Genomic DNA, 23,140 nt, shown 5'->3' on the forward strand with positions numbered 1-23,140 from the left:
TGTAACTTAAAAAATGACATAATCAGGCCGCCGAATGCAACATGTTTATTAGCCTAACTTTCAAATAGACGGAAGAAACATTTTCTACTAGGCTATGGTTCGTTTCTTCATTCGGATCTATTTGCGATGCGATCCATTCTAAACAAACAAAGCAGTTTATGCTTCGTCCTTGTTTCATTATTAATTTAGATAATAATTCATAAATGCACGCATAATTATCAGTGAACTTTATAAATGTTGCAGATGTTTTACATGCATGCACAAACAAATGCCTTTCAACTTATGTGTGCAAAATTCAGCTTGAAATGTCTTTTAACAATTTAAAACGAAAAGAAATAGGCTACTCTCTGATTATGTAATCGATGATGTGCATTTCTCTCTATAGGCGCGTTCACTACGGAGATGGCGGTCGTCAACTTAATAAACTAAAAATAATAACCCCCCGATCACACAATGTCGTGGAATGTATACGTCAAAACTCATTTTGGCGTGCATATGATACGCTGTTTTTCGCGTGCATATGATACGCACTTTATGGCGTATATATGACACGCTCTCTTGGGTAGGTTTAGGGTAGTGGGGTGGGGGGTTCGTATGTATAATACGCCATAAAGTGCGTATCATATACATTCCACGACATTACACACTCGTACTATTTATACGCATTTTTCGTGAGATCCGGCTGGGTTAACCGAGTATTAACCGCTAAGGGCCTCGGTTAACGGTTAATGAAAAACTTGAAAACGTGCAGCCCTAGTACAAACATATTTACGCGCTAACATTACCCAGTTCGCTGTTCAGAGTTCATGACTCAAAGTGAAGAAGCTATCATTGTAAAATCATACGTTGATATATATTTTAATTCACATGTGAATTTTGCAGCGGTCATTGGTCCAGGCATAACTTTCCATTAATCCTAATTGTTAAAATAATAACAATTACTACACTCTTCTGTCTTTAATTCCTCAGAATTAGATACATGCATTGAGCAATAATATTCATTGACCCAACAAGATGAAGCAAAAAAGGAAACTTCCTGTTCGAGTCGTCCCTGCTCTGCCTACAACCCCCACCTCATGCAGCATCTTGTTCCCTTTTCTCAGGGAACCATGGTTATATGCGTAACCTGAGGCATTCCTTTTCGAAAGAGAACTCTACACTGCGTCCCCTAGGGGTCGCCATGGGGAATGGAATAACCACGCTGCCATGCTGAAGGGATGAGTGCCTTATTGGCTGAACTAAGTTGAAGGACTCAGAGGAGTCCTCGTCCCTAAGGCACACCAGCTGCACGACCGGAGCTTCTCAAGAATGGAGGCCTCAACAGGATGACTCTAAAGAAAGAAAGCCTAACAACGTTTATGTTCAGGCCAGAGAGGAGGCTTCAATACAATGACTCTCATAATGAAAGAAGGGCCTAGCAAGACTCCACACTGAGGTCAGTAGCCAAGAAGGCTCGCAGAGAGCCTAACAACCTAACAGGAGGCCACAGTGGAGGCCACAGTATGACAACTCTTTAACTTGAGAGGAGACCTAACAATTCCCTAATCCTATGCTATCCTAGTGGAGCTCTGGGGAGAGCAGGCCTCAATAAAGACAATTCTCTCTAGCGAGAGGAGGCCTGACAATGCTCTCAGTAGCCAAGGAGGCTCACATACCCCTTTTCCACCAAGGCAGTGCTGGTGCTGGTTCGGAGCCAGAGCCTAGTTTCAAATCTGTTATTTGTCTTTCCACACCCAAAGCACCAGCTCTGAACCAGGAAAAGTGGTTCTTAAGTAGCACCAAAACATTGCTGGTCTAGAAGTAAGAACAGCTTGCATCAGGGGCTGGGGGCGGGGTTACCGTGACCAGCAAGACGAACACAAACTTGAGATCTGCCATTTTTGAAATAGCAGCAAATGGAGCTAATAGCTGCTCGATTGTAATCTCCGTCTATACAAATCATGGTGAGCTGCACGAATGCAATGGATTCGCTGTATTTTGATGCTGATGTAGGATCATAAAGCCATGTGCATCAATAGTACCGCAACATTCACCACTGTTGTACCGATTACGGTATGACATCAAAGTACAGCAAGAGCATACGACTCCTTATGCTTTTGAATCGCTCTTGCTGTATTTTGATAACATATGATGATCAGTCTGCGCAGCACAGATTTATCTCAAACAATCCTGGTGTGTTTCAGTGTTTGTGTTTCCCGGTGCCTCGCTAGCGTGCTGAGAAAGAAGAGACGTATACAGTGACGTAAGACCTGGCTCTGTGGTGGCTCTCTAGCATGTGGAAAGGCAAACCGGTTCTTAGAAGGCACGTCAGTCGAACCAACTCCAAACTGGCACTAGCACTGGCTCTGAACTAGCACCCGGTTCATTCTGGTGGAAAAGGAGCAACAGAGAGCCTAAAAGCTTAGCAAACATTAGCCGAATTCTAGGAGTGGAGGCTTCAGCTTGACAACTCTCTAAATTGATAGGACACCTAACAATGCTCCACACACAGGATATTTTGCAAGGATGCTAACAGAGAGCCCACAACTCGCAATTGCTATCTTTAAGGAGCTCTGGGGAGCAGAGGCCTCAATAAAGACTACTCTCTCTAGTGAGAGGAGGTCCGACAACACTCGTAGTAGTGTAGGAGGCTCACAGAGAGCCTAACAACTTAGCCTATGGCTGAGCTCATAGGATGAATACAGTATGTCCTATGCCTGTCAAGGAAGTTTCTAAATAACAGGGCTAGCAACCTACCACAATAATGGAAGGAGCTCAGAGGAGGTGAGACCTATAGGGGAGAGTATAACTACTCTCTAAAGTGAGAGGAGGCCTAACAACACTCTGGTTCAAGAGCAGTGACCATTGAGGCTCACAGAGAGCCTAACAACTTAGACCCAGGCAGAGCTTGGGGAATGGAGGCCTTAAGAAAATGACTCTCTCTACATCCAATGCCTGTCAGGGAGGTCTAAAAAAGGCCTAGCAACTTGACACTAAAATAACAAATTGAGTTCAAGGGAGGTACTCCAAACCTAAATGCTCGTGAAGGCTCAGGAAGGAAATCTGCTCGGACACAAATCTGGCTTGGTATGAGTCCTCAATATGCTGACTCTCCAAACGAGAGGAGGTCTAACTATATTCTATACCCAGGGCTGCTCCAAGGAGGTTCAAACACTTTTTAATCATAGAATAGCATCAAGTCAGTTCAACTCCTGGGATATTGATCTGGTCAGTTAAGTAACAGAGGGGGTTGGTAATCAGTTTCAGCTGCTTTAGTGTTAATGAAATTAACAGCCGGTGCACTAGATGGGCAACAGTGAGACAACCCCCAAAACAGGAATGTTTTTACAGGTGGAGGCCACTGACATTTTTCTCCCTACTCAGCTTTTCGGACTGTTTTTGACCGGTTTTGCATTTGGCTAGGGTCAGTGTCACTACTGGTAGCATGAGGCGATACCTGGACCCTACAGAGGTTGCACAGGCAGTCCAGCTGCTCCAAGATGGCTCATCAATACGTGCCATTGCCAGAAGGTTTGCTGTGTCTCCCAGCACAGTCTCAAGAGCAGGGAGGAGATTCCAGGAAGACAGACAGCTATTCTAGGAGAGCTGGACAGGGCCGTAGAAGGTCCTTAACCCATCAGCAGGACCAGTATCTGCTCCTTTGTGCAAGGAGGAACATGATGAGCACTGCCAGACCCCTACAAAATGACCTCCAGCAGGCCAATGGTGAGAATGTCTCTGACCAAACAATCAGAAACAGACTTCATGAGGGTGGCCTGAGGGCCCGACGTCCTCTAGTGGGCCCTGTGCTCACTGCCCAGCACCGGGGAGCTCGATTGGCATTTCCCATTGAACACCAGAATTGGCAGGTCCGCCACTGGTGCCCTGTGGTTTTCACAAATGAGAGCAGGTTCACCCTGAGCACATGTGACAGACGTGAAAGGGTCTGGAGAAGCCGTGGAGAATATTATACTGCCTGTAACATCGTTCAGCATGACCGGATTGGTGGTGGGTCAGTGATGGTCTGGGGAGGCATATCCATGGAGGGATGCACAGACCTCTGCAGGCTAGACAATGGTACCCTGACTGCCATTGGGTATCGGGATGAAATCCTTGGATCCATTGTCAGACCCTATGCTGGTGCAGTGGGTCCTGGGTTCCTCCTGGTGCACAACAATGCCCGGCCTCATGTGGTGAGAGCATGCAGGCAGTTCCTGGAGGATGAAATAATGATACCATTGAAGGACCACCACGTTCACCTGACCTACATCCAATAGAACACCTCTGGGACAGACTGCCCAGGAGCCTCAGACTGCCCAGGAGCTCAGTGATGCGCTGGTCCAGATCTGGGAGGAAATACCCCAGGACACCACCCGTCGTCTCATTAGGAGCACGCAATGCACCTAACAACTCGATGCTGTCCAACGCAGAGCACTGAGGGGCAGTTTCTATAAAAGCAGTAGCCAAGGGAGCCTAACGACTTGACAACACTACCTACTAAAAAGCAGCAGCCTCACAGGACAATACTCATAATGAGAAGCCTAACAACGCTTAGAAAAACAGCCCAAAAAAGACCAAAAAACAGCTTCCTGAGAAGGCTCAATTGAGCCTAATCAACTCGTACTGTATGCGGGTGAAGCTCAAAAGAGTGGAGGCTAAAATAACACTTAATAGCCAGAGGATGCCCATGGCTCTTCCTAAAGGCAGTGGCCAGGGAGGCTCAAAAGCCTGACAACTAAGCACCACGGCATGGTGGAGATATGCGGACGGAGGCCTCAACATGACAACTCTCTAAAGTGAGAGAAGGTCTAGCAGCGTCCTTATCAAAAACACCACTTATAACAAGAGGGCATAACATGCCCCATAGAAAACAGTGACCAAGAAAGCTCACAAACAGCCAAACTCACCTCTGCCTGCCGAGCTCTGGGGACGGAGGCCTGAATATGATTTTTTTTTATTAGAGGTGGCCTAACAACATCTTAAGGTCAGAACAGCTTACCAAGGAGGCTTCTCAAAGCCTAAAAACTCAAAATCACTGACTGGGCAGAGCTCTAGGGAGCTGAAGCCTCAGAAGAAGGACTTCAATAATGGCAGTACTGAAAAGGCAGTAGCCAAGGAGGCTTACAGAGAGCCTGACAACCTACATACAGCTGAAAAAAAGGAAACTGTTCGACTCGTCCCTGCTCTGCCTACAACCCTGCGCTTACCGTAATGGCGGAGTGCAGGCGCTCAACTATCATCCCTTAGGAGAGTCAAGCCTAGGTGGAACCCATACTGAGACTGCATCGCGAAAAGCGCACATTTAACCCCCTTGGGAGTCAAGCACACTAGTTCAAACTTAGATACTATCATTCTGAAAAGAATCATACGAGACAGACAGACAGACAGACAGTGCCTTAAACTCTCTTGAGAGCTGAACACGCTTGAGCAAACATTTAACTACTATCCCTCAGGAGAGAGCAGAAAAGAAAAAAGCTCCTTGCCTGTCTCTTGTAGTCAGTCCCGTGAATGCATCATACCAAGCACATACAGCTTGCTCAGAGTGGACAGCATTCCATCCAAATGTGCATCCCACATCCCTTGAGAATAGCGACGTGCAAACAGAGCTTTTCATAGAGAAATCCTCACAATTTATTCCCTCAAGAACTAAACGAGCATCCTCCTCATGCTCCAAACAAAATGTCTCCTGAAGACAAGAAGAGGATGACGTTTTGCACAGGTTCCCTCTTATACTCTCGGTCGCACCAGTGGTGCTAGTGTCACAGAGTGCCTGCCAGTGTCAGGTTCATTGTCGTGTTGAAAATTATGCTTCAGACACCTGTCATGCCGGAGGCATTCCCCATAGCGACCCCTAGGGGATGCAGCGTATAGTTCCCTTTCGAAAGGGAACTATAATAGTATATCAGTGATACTGTCACAGTCATGTTAGTTTGGACTTGTGTTTAGTCATTGTCTGCCTTCATCACTCATTTGTTGTCATTGACACTAATTACATTCAGCTGTGCACTCATCATCACCATCATTATCACACACACACATATATATACATATACATATACATAAATGTGTATGTGTGTGTGTGTGTGTGTGTGTGTGTGGCTCTTTTTCTATTTCATTGTCCGGTATCGTCAGTATATGTGTTGTGTTGGTATGCTACCACTATGTGTATTTGCCTAGTTATTATTAAATTACTGTTATTAAATGACTGTTACTCTTCCAGAGGTGATTTTGGAATTCAGTTTTTTTTTTTTTCACATATTAATTTATTTTATTAATAATAAAGTTTACATTTTGCACCGCTATATGCAAACAAGCAGTTGGTATTTGCAATATACTGTAGTGTCTTGCCCTACACAAGTGCCGCATGTGTGCGGATAAAGTTGGACATACTTTATCATAAGTATTATTTTATACATGATTCTGATATATTGTGCATCCCTATATATGATCACTGTGGTGACCTTATTATGTAGCTAAACTAGATTATCCACAAGACTTCTTTAGACTTCAACCACTATTCTGGTCAGCTAGCTTCACTGGATAGTTTTATTGTTGGACAGAATTGCTATGTTGGTTCACCACCTAGACAAGGACCAAACCAGCACTTACCACAACTAGAGAAATCAAGTTCAAAACAAACTTTGAATGTGGGATTAAATGACAGCCTTGCCTGGAAGTTTTAAACAGTATGAAGTCTGAATGTTATATGAGTCTTTGAAAACTTTGGCAGTTTGAAGAGAGGTCTGAAGTTTAAAATTGACAAAAGCCTTGTCATGTGGTTGCGAAGGTATTCTGAGTAGTTGCTAGAGAGTTGCTGGGGTTTTACCAGTTTGTACAAAACTGTAATAAACCAGCATGCTGGTGTTTCAACAGGATTGCCTAACCAAAGCAGTCACTATTGAACTGCAACTGACTGCAACACTTCATTATTAAAAAAAGAAAAGAAAAGAAAAATATTTATCCCTGCTACCATTGTTTAAAGAGGCTGATATCGACTGAGTCAGGCTGTCCAACCTCTCCAGAATCCAGTTGTCTTTGGTAGACATACTCACTTAACTAATAGAGGAGCCGGGGGGGATTCTTAGCAGGCAGAAAGCTAATGGATTGTACGAACGTGGGCTTGCGCACACTCTGTGCGGATGATTAAGTTCAAATAAAGCATCTCTCATGACACAATCAGATGATTATGTTAGCTCAACAATGACCTGTATAGGAATATGTCTCTACCCCACAGTTACAGCTCATGCATAAAGATGGGCGAAGCAACGTGCTGGAAATTCCATCAGTGAGGACAAACAAAATGTTCCTGGAGTGCGGAAATGAGGCTGTCTCGCAAAGGGCATCAGCGGCTTTCCATCTCTATCAAAAGAGGTTAAATCATCAACGAATGCTACTCGGGTGCGAAAACCCTTGCTTGACCTTCGGATTGGGGTCAATGATGTTCATTGCACGTTCATATCTATAACCTGGTGCTGTTTTTGAACACGCTGGGTTCAGAGGGAGCACATGCTTCTTCTGTCATTTGATTTGAGCTATTATCACAGAAACACTGGGAATAACATAATAGTGAAGTGTGTGATTTCTGCACAGCTAGTGGCACAAAAATAAATTGCAATCTGTTTATTTGAGTGGACCAACTGGCCTGGACATAACACTGATTCAACCATGGCAGGTTGGGGGATGTGTTTGTGTAAATTATGATTGGTAGGATATACATATACTATCCCTGATAGTTATATGGGGTACTGCTAGATCCCTGAATATGTGACCGAAACACAGAAGTTTTGAAAAAAGAAATGGAAGACAGAGGAGGAAGCAGGAGAAATGAGAAAGGTCTCGGGTTGACAGGAAATGTGTGAATGAGTGGCACTTGTCACCACCCTAGCTCTCTCATCTGTCACTGAGGGACAAAGACCTGGGTGCTGTTCTTTTGAAGGCCTCTGTCCGTGTCTGTCTCTCTCTGTGTAAGCCAATAAGAGAACCAGACGGTTTCTCCAAACCCAATGAATAATGGCTGCTTACTGGCAGTGTGACAGAGCAGAACTATGCATTTAACAATGGCCTAATCAATTAACTCTCAAGATTGCAAACAACAAAAGGAATACTGTCTCTGATAAGGAGGCTGCAACTAATTTCTTTAAACGAAGAAGTGCTTAATCAAACTAACATGCATCAATACTTTGCATTTAAAACTGCAGGACCAAAAAAGCAAAAATCAAGGTTCTAAAATCAATGCTCTGCCAATCTGTGAAACAAATGAATAAAAAAATAAAAACCCAGCAATAATTAAAAAAGGTATTGAAAAGGGGAAAATTGTATGCCATGGTATGAACAATTTATGAATAATGAATTATGGTAATGAAATGGGAAAAATTATTTATGCATTAAATATTCATGTCATAATGTCTATTTTTAAATAATCCAGTGAAATAAATACTTGACAAATAAAAGGTACTTTATCTCATTCATTTTAAAATTGAAATATGATAGACACAAACCAAAATATAACATACGTCTGGTATCAGTTGTAACCTATAGCGGCAGTCTGCTATAAATGATCCGCATGACACAGGTTACGGTTAACAATTGTATTTTGTTTAAGAAGGCACAAACCAAATAGAATGGTGCAGCATATATTCGCCTCCTTCACATGAATGCAGTGCTCGGGACAACCCAAACATGGGTCAAAAAGTAACATGCACCCAGGCTATTACATAGTGTTAAAACACATTATGTACCATTTTAGTTAAAAGATTTATCATTGCTGAAAAATCACTCCCATTTTTGTAGTTATCTACAAATCTTACCTATCAACACCCTTATGTCTCTGTACAGAAACAGCAACGTTCAGGTCCTACCTTTACACGTAGGCAGAGCTTTGTCCCATACAGGTTTCCCATCAGTCCCAATGATGCAGGTGAGAGTGGGTGGTCCTGCAATGGTGTACCCAGAATCACACTGATACGTGACAGTTGATCCCAGCTTGTAGTCCATTCCCAATCTAGTTCCGTTCATAATGTTCCCAGGGTCGAAGCATGCTTCTCGTGGTTTTTCTATATATATATAAAAAAAATAACATAAATATACAATATAAAAATGTAAAGGAATTTGCAAAGATGCAAATTTGTGAAAATGATGACGTCATTACATGTTCAGTCTATAGGTAAGTAGTTTTTTCTTTACAAAGTGACCTCGACAACTAGTGACAACTACTGGCCTGGCAGCATAATACAACGATTTTAATCATTTTCACAGATCTGTGTGAACAGGGATCGTTTTGACATTACATTGTTGTAATGTAAACCTACCCTAAGACTCTTCATAACGTTTATTAATCAGTTACATTAAAACAGATTAACACTTAACAAAAAACCTTGACTTTAGAACGTTGCAACCAGAAATGCTAAAATGCTAACTGGTTTTCGGGGTTTGGCCTACAAAAATTAATCATCCCATCCACTCTACTGAGTTCTCTTTTGCGTCTTATTGCGATAGATTTCGTTAAAATATACTTCAGGCTATCCAAAGGGGGGAAAAAGCTGCTGTGTTAATTGCTTAAAATATTTTTAATATGTTAAACAGAAAAAATGTATGAACCCCCCTATTGAAAAATGCTTAAGTCAGCAATTTGATTACATGATTTTAATTGACAGCCTTAAATATAAGCAATCATACCTGTAATTCAACTGACCGTGAACAAAACTAATCAGATGCACAATCACATCCCACTCTTGTGTTACCTGCCAGCCATTCCCAGGGCTGAGACAGGTACCAGACAGAAAGAAAAAGAGAGGTAGCATAAGATGAAAAAGCGAGATCGACAGTGAGTGTGAAGAGAGAGTAGACAGTGGCTTGAGGGCATTATGCATTAAAGCGAACTAACACCAGGAGAAAGGCAGGTGAACGCGCCAGGGATGCGGAAGATGGTCTCTGTCCTTCTGGCACCCGACACTGGGAGAAGGACAGTTGGAGAAAGCTCCGGAGGTGGTGCTTAGAGAGGCTGCCAAACAACTTGACAGTTAACAGCTATCTGCCTGCGCTTTGGGGACCTGGGAAAGTGGGAAGGAGGTGGGGAAGATTCTATCTGCAAAATTGCAAGTGTGCAACACAATCTTCCTCGTTTCCACAACAACAGAGGAACAGCAAGTGCACCTGGAGTGCACCACACAGACTAAAAGGAACAGACCCAAAAATAAATATTCTGTCGTCATTTACAACATGCTGCCTTTGGGAAAGGGGATCTTAACATTCAAACAGAGTATTCACAGTTCTGCTCACGCTAATCTGCATATGTGTCATGAGCCTGCATGCCTTCACTGCCACCATATATATCAGATTCAATAACTCCTTAATACCAGGCCCAAATGAGATGTGTGGCCTTTTTTTGGTGGAATTCTGCAAAATGGAATGAAATGCGACATTGAGTCCTATCATACACCCGGCACAATGCGACGGCAGGTGTTTTTTGCTAGTTTCAGTCCAACGCAGTTATTATTTTCACGTCCAGCGCCACATTGATTAAATAGCAAATGCACTCAAAATACACTGAAAACAAGGTTTGATCAGGCGTGAACAATCCAACGCTCTCCATTGACTTTGTATTGAGTGAAGCGGCCTCCTTGTCATTTCTGAAATATAACAAAAAACAGAACAATGGCTAAAAGCTGATAGTATGTGACAAAATGTACAGCAAACACGCTTAACAAAACCCAGAACGGGAAAAGTTTTTATAAGCTGTTGACCCAAAAAACGAGCGTTTAAGGACACAAAGTGGATACAGGCAATCGAGACAAAGCGCGACATGTTATATTACACTGATAACTACACCCACTGGAGGGGAACGTAATCAGCAACAGGAAATATAATCTATAAAACTGACATTTGGATATTTGACTTAACAGTGACAAAATGTTTACTGCACACATAGGCATACTGGGGCATACTGAGTGTCAGGATCCCCAAATTTACCCATTCTTCCTGCTGATGCTTCACGTCTTATTGCCTGTATTCACTTTTGTCTCCTTAAACGCTTGTTTTTTTTGGGTTGACAGCTTATAAAAACGTATTTCTGTGTTTTTTAGCTTGTTTGCTGTACACCCTGTCACATAGCAGCTTTTAGACATTGTTGTGTTTTTTTGTTTTTTTTTGGTTATAAGTCCGAAATGACAAGGAGGCAGCCTCACGCAATGCAAAGTCAATGGAGAGCGTTGGATTGGCTGAGGAGATTATGGGTCCATAAATTATTAATAAATTATCTCATAAATGAAATCGTCTCGGTTACGTATGGTAACCCTCGTTCCCTGAAGGAGGGAACGGAGACGTACGTCGGACGTACCGACGAATTGGGATCACTTCTGGGAGCCCCTATCAGCTTCGAGCTATCTAGAACCGGCCAATGAACAATTGGCGTGCGAGATTTGCATCTCGCGCTCCGCCCCGCGCCGCGGGTATAAACAGGAAGCGAGAGCGAATGCACGCTGTTTTTCACTGAGGAGCCACACGTAGTGGCTCGACCTGCAGTGATGGTACAGCAACTGTGGCGACGGGACGTACGTCTCCGTTCCCTCCTTCAGGGAACGAGGGTTACCATACGTAACCGAGACGTTCCCATTCAGTCGGTCACGTTCGACGTACGTCGGACGTACCGACGAATTGGGATCCCCTATGGAAAACGCCATAGTTACTACCACTTCCAGCGCCCAGCGATGAGCCCCACAGACCCCGATCTGATGCGGGCGGGTAGGTTCACGCAGGGAGAGTCAAAGCTGCTGTTCCGCAAGACCCACTCAGCTGACTGTATTGGATAACGCTGGGAAAGCGTGCCTGTGAAGGCAGCTGCGGAAGCCACATCATGCCCAGAGGGAGTTAACATGTGGAGAATACACGTATGGGCTGGCCGTGGGCAGCACAACATACGGAAGTCTCAGGGGTGGCCCCGGTCAATTAGGAGGGAGACAACACGAACCTGAGACGGCAGAGGAGCTCTGCCGAGGGAAAGACACGGGCTCGCCGTAGGGAGCCGTACCGTGGAAGAATACACATATGGGACCGCCGTGGGGGTCACTACATACGGAACCCAGCCTAACACAAGTTCCACCAATGCATACGAGTGTTAGACCTGGCGTCGAACGCTCCGCCACGTCCGACTGCCGCAGGTTGCGGAGGACTCAACAGGGTTCGCCGTTCCGGGGAACTCGACTGGAGCAGAATAAGCGCACGCATCCGTCTACCATAGGGGAGGGAATGGCGCAGCAAGCCGACACTGGAACGGGTACTTCGGTGTTACTGACTATGGGAAGTGAGCACACAGGAAGACACCGGCTCTACACGGAGGCTATAGAATCTAGCGAACGTGTTAGGTGTCGCCCAGCCCGCAGCTCTACAAATATCTGTCAGCGAGGCGCCACGAGCCAGCGCCCAGGAAGAGGCAACACCCCTAGTGGAGTGGGCTCTTAACCCGAGCGGGCAGGGCACGTCTTGGGACTGATAAGCCAAGACGATGGCGTCCACTATCCAGTGGGCCATCCTCTGCTTGGAGACAGCCTTTCCCTTCTGCTGTCCTCCGTAACAGACGAAGAGCTGCTCTGAGGTCCTGAAGCTTTGCGTTCTATCCACGTAAGTCCGGAGAGCACGGACGGGACAGAGAAAAGCTAGGGCTGGGTCTGCCTCCTCCGAAGGCAGCGCTTGCAGGCTCACCACTTGGTCCCGGAAGGGAGTAGTGGGAACCTTGGGCACATATCCAGGCCGGTGTCTCATGATCACATGAGAGTTACCGGGCCCGAATTCCAGGCACGATTCGTCGACCGAAAATGCCTGCAGGTCCCCTACCCTCTTGATGGAGGCCAACGCAATCAGGAGTATAGTCTTTAACGACAGTATTTTCAACTCAGCTGACTGCAGAGGCTCAAAGGGTTCTCTCTGTAGTGCAGTTAGCACCAGAGCTAAGTCCCAAGAGGGTATAGAGGGAGGACGAGGAGGATTTAATCTCCTTGCTCCCCTAAGGAACCTGACGATCAGATCGTGCTTACCTAGAGATTTTCCATCTACGAGCTCATGATTAGCGGCGATAGCGGCGACATAGACCTTGAGGGTGGAGGGAGACAGCCTTCGCTCCAACCCATCCTGTAGAAAGGTAAGCACAGAAACGATCGAACATCTTCGGGGGTCTTCTCGGCGAGAAGAGCACCAGTCGACGAACAGGTTCCACTTCAACGCATAGAGGCGCCTCGTAGAGGGGGCTCTAGCGGAAGTGATGGTGTCAACTACCGCTTGCGGTAGGTCACCTAGAACCTCCGCGTCCCGTCCAGGGACCAAACATGGAGTTTCCAGAGGTCCGGACGCGGGTGCCATAGGGTGCCCCGTCTCTGAGTCAGGAGGTCCTGTCTCAGAGGAATGGGCCAGGGAGGTGCTGTCGCGAGGAGCACTAGTTCCGGGAACCAAGTCCGGTTGGGCCAATACGGAGCGACCAACAGGACCTGCTCCTCGTCCTCCCTGACTTTGCACAGTGTCTGCGCAAGAAGGCTCACTGGGGGAAACGCATACTTGCGTTCTTCCCGGGGCCAGCTGTGGGCCAGGGCATCCGACCCGAGGGTCCCCTCGGTCAAGGAATAAAACCACTGACAGTGGGTCGTCTCTGGGGAGGCAAACAGGTGTACCTGTGCGGCCCCGAAACGACTCCAGATTAGCTGGACCGCCTGGGGATGGAGTCGCCATTCTCCCGGAAGTACCTGCTGACGTGACAGCTCGTCGGCCGCACGATTGAGCAGGCCCGGAATGTGAACGGCACGAAGCGACCTCAGATGCTTCTGACTCCATAAGAGGAGATGGCGGGCGAGTTGCGACATGCGACGGGAGCGTAGACCACCCTGTTTGTTGATGTACGCTACGGCCGCAGTGTTGTCCGTCCGGACCAGAACGTGCTTGCCTCTGAGCGGAACTTTGAAGCGGCTGAGTGCAAGACGAACTGCTAACAACTCGAGGCAATTGATATGCCATTGCAGTTGAGGCCCCGTCCACAGACCCGAAACTGCAAGCCCGTTGTACGTGGCACCCCAACCCGTGGATGAGGCATCCGTGGAGACAACGGAGTGCCTGGACACTTGTTCTAGGGGTACTCCCGCCCGGAGAAACAGAGGGTCCGACCACGGGCCGAAGGTTTGGCGGCACCTCGGAGTCACTTGGACGCGGAGGGAACCGCTGTGCCACGCCCATCTCGGGACTCGATCGTGTAGCCAGCGTTGAAGCGGTCTCATATGAAGCAATCCGAGCGGCGTTACTGCGGCTGCGGATGCCATATGCCCCAGGAGCCTCTGAAAATGTTTCAGTGGAACCGCTGTCCTGCCTCTGAACGAATTCAGGCAGTTCAACACCGACTGGACGCGCTCCTCGGTGAGGCGCGCAGTCATGGCGACCGAGTCTATCTCCATACCGAGAAAAGAGATCCTCTGCGTGGGGCAGAGTTTGCTCTTCTCCCAGTTGACCCGAAGTCCCAACTGGCTGAGGTGACTGAGCACCTTGTCCCTGTGTTCGCACAACTGCTCTCGCGACTGGGCAAGGATCAGCCAGTCGTCGAGGTAGTTGAGGATGCGAACGCCATGCTCTCTCATGGGAGCAATGGCCGCCTCCGCAACCTTCGTAAAGACGCGGGGCGACAGGGACAGGCCGAAGGGTAAGACGCGGTACTGATATGCCCGTCCCTCGAACGCGAAGCGCAGAAAGGGCCGGTGTCGAGGAAGAATCGAGACATGAAAGTACGCGTCCTTCAGGTCTATCGCTGCAAACCAATCTCGGGGACGGATGCACCTGAAGATGCGCCTCTGCGTTAACATCGTGAACGGCAGCCTGTGAAGGGACCGGTTCAGGAATCGCAGATCCAAGATCGGTCGTAACCCGCCGCCTTTCTTGGGTACAATGAAGTAGGGGCTGTAGAACCCGGACCTCATATCGGCTTGAGGGACCGGCTCTATCGCGTCCTTCGCCAGTAGGACAGCGATCTCCGCCCTGAGCACGGGGGCGTTCGCCTCCACTACAGTCGTGAAGTGAACGCCCCTGAACTTGGGGGGACGCCGGGCGAACTGAATCGCATAGCCGAGTCTGATGGTACGGATGAGCCACCGAGACGGGCTGGGAAGCGCTAGCCAGGCTCCCAGACTCCGAGCAAGGGGGACCATCGGCACCACAGACGTACCCGCAGCGGGGCAGCGAGGCGGAACGCAGGGATCCGGCACGGACGGCATGGGAGCGGCCCGAAGCGGGATCTGAGTGTGCTGTGCAACACTTACCTGCATCCGCGGAGGGGACGTGCGAGTGTGGGGAGGCCGCTTGTGTGCGTCCCGACAGCCGGCGTCCCCTGCTGGCGAAGGGAGAGGTACTTGAGGGTGGCGAGGCATGGGAGCGTCGACCACCGCCAAGCGCGCTCTCTTGGCACCCAGAGATATTGGAAACTGCTCTTTTATTGATGTTTTGGGTGCCGCTGGCACTGGGGCCAGCGGCGGAACAGACAAACAAAAGATTCTCCCCCGGCCCTCCTCCGGGGGAAGGAGTGGTGCTGCAGCCATCTCCCTCCGAGCAGTTTCCTCCATCTCTGGGTGGCCCGTCTCAGGGTCGCTTGCGACGACGCTTGCCACCTGGCTTGGCAGCGGCCTGAGCGGGCTGGACATCCTTCCCACGGCCGGCCCCACGCCGTCGGCTGGTGGAAGGCTGCTGCGGTGCCTTGGCGGGGGCGGAGGCGGCGGCGGGTGGACGTCCTCGGCGACGAGTAGTCGGAGGCGCTGCCGCCGGCGGCGGGGTGGAGGCAGCAGCGGGCCGCCGGGGCAGGATGTGCTTGATCGCCTCCGTCTGCTTCTGGGCGGCCGAGAGCTGCTGGGCGAAGCTCTCGACCGCGTCGCCGAACAACCCAGCTGACGAGATGGGGGAGTCCAGGAACCGATGTTTATCGGTCTCCCTCATATCAGCCAGGTTGAGCCAGAGATGACGCTCCTGGACCACAAGCGTGGACATCGCCTGACCGATGGAACGGGCGGTGACTTTCGTCGCCCGGAGGGCGAGGTCCGTCGCCGTCCGGAGCTCCCGGAGGAGCTCTGGGTCAGGCCTACCCTCGTGCATGTCAAGGAGCGCTTGGGCCTGGTGGACCTGAAGCAGCGCCATGCCATGCAAGGCGGACGCAGCCTGCCCGCAGGCCTTGTAAGCCTTCCCAGTCAGACTGGAAGAGAACTTACAGGCCCGGGACGGGAGACGCGGGTCACCGCGCCAGTTAGAGGCGGTCGCCGGACACAGTTGCATCGCGACGGCGCGCTCCACTGGCGGGATCCCCACGTAACCCTTGGCTGGTCCGCCGTCGAGAGTAGTGAGGGGGGAGGACTCACTCGGCCGGTTTCTGGCAGAAAAAGGTGCCTTCCACGACCTCGTGAGCTCCTCATGCACCTCCGGGAAGAAAGGTGTCGGGGCGGGACGCTGAGAACCAGCGCGACCCACCCCGAGGAACCAATCGTCCAACCTAGAGGGTTCGGGACACGGTGGAGGGTTCCACTCGAGCCCAACCCTTTCGGCGGCCCGGGAAAGCATAGCAGCCATCTCAGGGTCCGGTGCAGCCGTTGCCACTCTCCCAGAGGGAGGCAGTACGACTGAACCTTCATCCCCCGAGGACTGAAACTCCCCCTCCGATGCAGCGATTGACATCTGTTCATCTGCTGGAGCTCCAAAAGTCACCACTGGTCTCCCGTGGGAGGGTCCAGCGGGTTCTCCTGGAGGCTCTACCGGCTGCGGAGCAGAGGGAATAGGGGCCTGCGGAGATTTACTCGGCGGGTTAGCCCTAAACGTGATCCTCAGATCACCCTGGCCATCCAAAGAAGCAGGTCCACCCGGGTTAGGGGCAGCCCTGGTTCGTGGGATGGGTAAGGGGACTCCCCCAGCCCGGAGGTAGGAGAGTCTCGATCTAAGCTCCGCGATAGTCATGTTCCCGCAGTGGGAACATGAACTATCCACAAACGCCGCCTCAACGTGCTGTATGCCCAAACACGTGAGACAGCGATTGTGACCGTCAGCAGGGGACAGGGAACGACCGCATCCAGAAACGCACGGGTGGTAAGACATCCTGAAAAGGACGGCACGTCACCCGTGAACTCTTTTTTGTGAGGAAACGCTCTTGTGCTGAAGCACTCAGGGGGAAACGCGACAGCGCACGGGATTGTTGTGCAGCCCGTGCCTGTACTCAGCAGGAAAAACGCCCAACCAGACCAACAGGATTTGCTGTTGCTGTTAAAACAGCAGTTTTTCTCTGCTTGCAGAGGCAGCCGATGAGTCAGCGCGGATCCCGCTGGAATGTGCCGTCTCTCCAACACGCGTTTCCTGGATTCTCCGGTCTTCTAAATAACTTGCTGATAGCAGCGATAAACTCAAGCAGTCTTGCGTTGAGAGTCCTCTTCATCTGCCGTGTGGCTCCGAAGTGAATGACAGCGTGCATTCGCTCTCGCTTCCTGTTTATACCCGCGGCGCGGGGCGGAGCGCGAGATGCAAATCTCGCACGCCAATTGTTCATTGGCCGGTTCTAGATAGCTCGAAGCTGATAGGGGCTCCCAGAAGTGATCCCAATTCGTCGGTACGTCCGACGTACGTCGAACGTGACCGACTGAATGGGAACCCTGATCTAATGCAATGGCATTCCTACCTCTGTAAGTGTTTCTATATTTGTGTTTCTATATTTATATTATATTTATAGTGTTTCTATATTTATATTATATAACACAATATATATATATATATATATATATATATATATATATATATATATATATATATATATATATATATATATATATATATATATATATATATATATATTGTGTATACAATATATATATATATTGTGTATATTGTGTATATATATATATACACACACATATATATATATATATATATATAAAAATGCACATACACATATGCGTATATATTTCTCCATCTATCAAACTAATGTGTTTTTCCTCAAGGTATGATAGTCTTTGGACTGTAATATTCTCGTATTCATTTCTTTTCCCTAATAAGGGCATTCATAATTGTGTTTACTGGTGTGTGATGAATAATAGCAGATAAAAGATTGGCTTTATATAAAGAAAAACAATAAGCAAATAAGGACACTGAATTAATTAAAAGAAAATACAACAACAGAGAAAAACCGACTCCATCATTTCATTGTCATATATGACACATTCTAATTAAAGCTTCGATGGAGAGAGTGAGACACATATTCAGACCTTAGAATAGAAAGTGTTGTTGTTCTCACAATGCAAAGGCAAGAACAAACAGCAAACAACGATATAAATCACATTTAAGATCTGAGATTGTGGAGAAATCAGTCTCCTTACACTACACTGTAAAAAATTGTATATAACATTTAAAGAGGTTCAAACATCAAAGATCCACTTATAATGAGTGTTGGAGAAAGTTACTGGTAAAATAAATGCATTAAAATATTGTGTTATTTTCTTAAAAAGTAACTGATAATTTTACTTGTAACTTACGTTGTTATGTTTTTATAACTTATGTTACTTTTTCTTACCTGGGCTGGGCTTGTTTTTTTTTTTTTACTTCTATTTTTGGAAAATTGAATGGCCCATTCACACCAAAGTTGAAATGAATAAGCTTCAGACTGAAGGAAATACAAATTCAAGGCTGTATAGTAGAGAGTGCAGCTCAACAAACCTTTCAGCTGTGCTGCCATTCTTGTGAAAGAATTGGATAACACTCTTACTTTAGCAAAAAAATAAACTATTAAACAAACAAACAAACACAAATGTGCTGTTTATCTAAAGTAATGTTTGCTTATTAGTGTGGCTGAATTGGATCATCAAAGGTCAGCAGCAAAGATATTGGTAAATAAAGTGAGCTTAAATACATAAAGTTTCACTTAGACCATTGAACAGGTGCCTGCCGTTAGATTGCATTTGGCGTCGGCCACTCGGCTGAAGTTATTGCCTTTTAATATCAAACACGTCAAGTTTGTGATTTTCTTATTCGTCCATTCATTCGTTTCATCCTTGTTATATAATGAAGTAACTTCTGTTCTGTCATTTGCCAGATGTGATGCAGGGGAACTTTGTCATTAATGTTAGTTTTTATTTTTATTTGCAGGTTTTTAGCCTATATGCAGTGCCGCGTTTTCTTCACCACATTAAGACATCCTGTTATGCAGAAGACTTCTTGACTGTATTCAGAGTTTTTCCTTATTGAAAATAAGGTATTTTCACCAAATATCCTGTGCTTGTTAATAAAGTAATGTGACAAAATGTCAACCCTGTTGTCTGTGTTCATTTTGCTTAATTTAGCCTAGGCTATTTATGTCTTTTTGTATTTTGGGACAGTGAGAAATAAACAATTGTTACTAAAATTTTTAATATTTAATTGGACCAACCTCACAGTTTCACTGTAAAACATTTCTCCAATTTAAAATTTCAGGCCTCTCCAATTTAAAAATTTCTAGTGACTGGTTACATCTAAATTTTTCAGTTGGCCACATTGAATTTCTGTGAATTGATACAATTTAATTCACAGAAATTCAATTTGGCCAATTAAAAAATTTAGATGTGACCAGTCACTAGAAAATTTTAAATTGGAGAGGTCTGAAATTTTTTACAGGGTTGGTAAATTACATTTTTCCATTGGCTCAACATATTATTTCTAATTGAGCCCATGTTAACAGACTGTTGCCACAATGGATAAAATTCAATTCACAGAAATTCAATTTGGCCAGTTGAAAAATTTAGATGTGATCAGTCACTAGAAAATTTTGAATTGGAGAGGCCTTACATTTTTTATAGTGCAGTGTTCTTGTGAGTAATTCTCAGATGCTTGATAAATACGGGCCCTGGAGTCTATAAAAGCTTTTCTTTGACTAACAAGGACGTTTTCAGCTCTGAAACTTACAGGATATTCTTATATCACGCTGAACTTTTATATATCAAATGCTCAAAGGAAAGTTGATTTCCCTTTCAAGGGAACTCGAGCTGTGTCACCGCTTTGGGAACGCCTCTGTGTGATTGCGTCGTGAAGCACGTATGTAATCAGTCCAATAGAGAGACGGAACGTCATAGGCGGGTGACGTCATAGACCGGGAACTATAAAGCATACCGGCAAACACACGCCTTCAGCTTCTGTTGTCTTCAACAAGCTCGCTATGTAACATTGTCCTTGTCAGCTCTATGTTTGTGTCTGGGTTCAGACTTTTTTGTTTTCATATAACAAGTTTGCAACACACACTGACACATAAAAGAGAGACACAATGGCGAGTACGAACAGCAGTACAGAAAGTGTATTCCTCCCTGCTCTAGTTACATTATGAGTGGGGATACACACTTGATGTGCGTTGTTGTTTGTTTGGTAGCAGCACGCTCAGTCAGCTCTCGAGGGGGGGCCGGTAGTGAGCATTGTGAGGCGCTGCCTCTAGGAATGTTGCTATCCCGCCGGGCGTTCTCAAGAGGGTGGGGTGGTGGGTGGTGCCCTCAGGCGCAGCTTTCCAAATTTTAAGACGGTTCTGAGGGCCGTCATTATTTCAAGGAAGGCTTTGTCCAAGAAGCCCTGACGCCAGTGGGCCCAGGGCGGTGAGGGCGGCCCCCCCCGGGGGCAGGCGGAGCTCACCTCAGCATACGGTGCCCGTCTGCTTTCGGTGCCCTCACAGGGTCAATCCACCAACCCCGCCCGAGTTCCGGGGCGTGGAGAGCCCTTGGGGGTCATCCGAGGATGGCTCGCGCCCTTCGAGGAGGAAGGTGGCACTGTCGAGTCAGTTGTTCCCTGCCGGTCAGCCGTTTCAGGGGAGGCCAGTCTCGAGAGGCTGGTACGCTTACTAGATTTCTGTCAGAGTGGGAGAATCTGTCAGATATATCTAAATGGGTCCTACAGATTATAAATTTGTTGGCTCTGGTTATGTCTCGTGCCAAAGAAGGATTGGAGGGCTGCGCCCTAATCTAGATCTGTGTGTTCTATATATTAGGATGCTTACACTCATACATTGTGTCTCAATCAGGTCCGAGGACTGGTTTGTCATGATAGATCTGCTTATATCATGTTTCTATCCTTCCGCAGCACAGGAAGTACCTGAGGTTCGTTTTCAGGGGAGAAGCGCACCAATTTCGGGTGATTCCCTTCGGTTTTGCATTTTCACCCCGCATGTTCATGAAGTGCGTGGACGCGGCGTTAGTCTCCTTGTGTATTCAAGGAATCCGCATTCTCAATTTTTTGGCGACTGGCACTGTCAGCTCGTCTGACGGTTCGACATTGAGATGTCGTTCTCATGCATTTTGGAGGTAGGGCTGAGGCTCTCATCAAAGAAGAGCGCTCTTTCTCCGGTTTGAGAATAACATATTTAAAGGGGTGAAGCTGGACCAGCCGCTCACTGTGAACAGTTCAGAGACTGTTGGGTCTGATGGCAGCAGCGTCCAGTGCTGTGGCCTGTTGTACATGAGACTGTTACAGTGGTGGCTCAAGACCAAGGGTTTTTCCCCGAGGGGAAAGCTTTTCGCATTATCAAGGCTATGCGGCGGGGTCTCCGCACATTGGTCATGTGGAAGGATCATTGGTTTCTGGCCCACGGCTCATTACTGGGGACACCGTGTCAGCGAGTATGTCTGATCACGGATGCCTCCCTTACGGGCCGGGCCGAGTATGGTTCTCGGACATTGTGTCTCTCCTCGACGGCTCTCCCCTGGAGATTCCGCTCAGGAGGGACCTTCTCTCTCAGGCGGCCGGTGTCTTCGTACATCCTTGCCCAGAGTTGTGGAAACTGTGGGCTTGGCCTCTGAGGGGGCCCAGCTCATAAGTTCTGGTCTCTCAACCGAGGTTGTTGAGACCATTCTACACTCTAGAGCTCCCTCCACGAGGAACCTGTATGCACTGAAGTGGAGACTCACCTTATGGTGTAGAGATCGCTTGTGGGATCCAGTTAACTGCCCTGCGAGCGCGGTGCTGGAGTTCCTGCAGGAGAGGTTCTCCACTGGGTTAGCTCCCTCCACATTAAAGGTGTACGTGGTGGCCTTAGCAGCTTACCACACTCCTTTGAGTGGTGTTTCTTTGGGGCGACACCCTCTGGTTACTCGTTTCCTCCGTGGCACTTTGAGGTTGAGACATGCAGTACGCACCAGGGTGCTGGCCTGGGACCTTTCTGTGGTCCTTCAAGGTCTTTCCGAGGCTCCCTTTGAGCCGCTCGAGGACGTTTCTGAGAAGTTGCGCTCTGTTGCACCCTTGTGCTTGGAATTTGCTCCCGGTTTGCTAAGGCCTTCCTACATTCTAGGCTGGTTCATGTTCCTAGGTTACCACTAACCCTGTGAGACCCTTAGCTCTGCAGGCCTCTTGTCCTCCGTTTCTGACGTCAGACCAGGAAGACTATCTGCTTTGCCCTGTTCATACACTAGGTGCTTAATTCGACAGATCTGCCCTGTGGAAAATTTCAGAACAGCCGTTGACTGTTACAGGCCTCCCTCGTGGGGGGGTCCAGTCTCGAAGCAGAGGATGAGCAAGTGGGTAGTCGAGGCTATCTCACTTGCTTATGTGGCGGCCGGGCAGCCTTCTCCTTTGGCTGTCCGGGCCTACTCCTTCAGGACTACGGCTGCCTCTTGGGCATTTTTGGGGGTGGGTTCCCTGCAGGATGTTTGTGATGCGGCAGGATGTTCCTCTCCGCTCACTTTCGTCAGGTTCTTCGAGCTCGACATCTGGGCTACTATGTCACAAGCGGGCATCCGGCTCCTATGGGGGCGTGTGTATAGTCTCGTTCCCAAAGCGATGACGCAGCTCGAGTTCCCTTGAAAGGGAACGTCTCGGTTACGACTGTAACCTTAGTTCCCTGAATAGGGAACGAGACGCTGCGTCACCCTGCCATACTCCCCGCATGCCCACAAGCTGAAGGCATGTGTTTGCCGGTATGCTTTATAGTTCCGGGTCTATGACGTCACCCGCCTATGATGTTCCGTCTCTCTATTGGACTGATTACATATGTGCTTCATGACGCAATCACGCAGAGGCGTTCCCAAAGCGGTGACTCAGCGTCTCGCTCCCTATTCAGGGAACTACAGTTACAGTAGTAACCGAGACGTTCTCAATTCATCACCCCTTTAACAAGGCCTCTGGCTCTTATTTTGAGGAACTCAAGGAAGTATTGGAGGAAGAATTCATTTCAGCA

General features: G+C 47.7%; 1 protein-coding gene across 2 annotated transcripts in view; it reads right to left on the reverse strand.

Annotated features, from left to right (window-relative positions):
- The window catches only part of LOC307142376 (CUB and sushi domain-containing protein 1), a 787,545-nt gene that overhangs the window by 168,272 nt on the left and 596,133 nt on the right, over positions 1 to 23,140 (reverse strand). For both annotated transcript variants that reach the window (XM_079843154.1, XM_079843155.1), the window contains one exon: positions 8,838 to 9,032. In XM_079843154.1, coding sequence (XP_079699280.1) covers positions 8,838 to 9,032 — 195 coding nt within the window. The remainder of the gene's footprint in view (positions 1 to 8,837; positions 9,033 to 23,140) is intronic.

The sequence above is a fragment of the Gobio gobio genome, assembly GCF_949357685.1.
Source record: "Gobio gobio genome assembly, chromosome: 18".
Lineage (NCBI taxonomy): Eukaryota > Metazoa > Chordata > Actinopteri > Cypriniformes > Gobionidae > Gobio > Gobio gobio.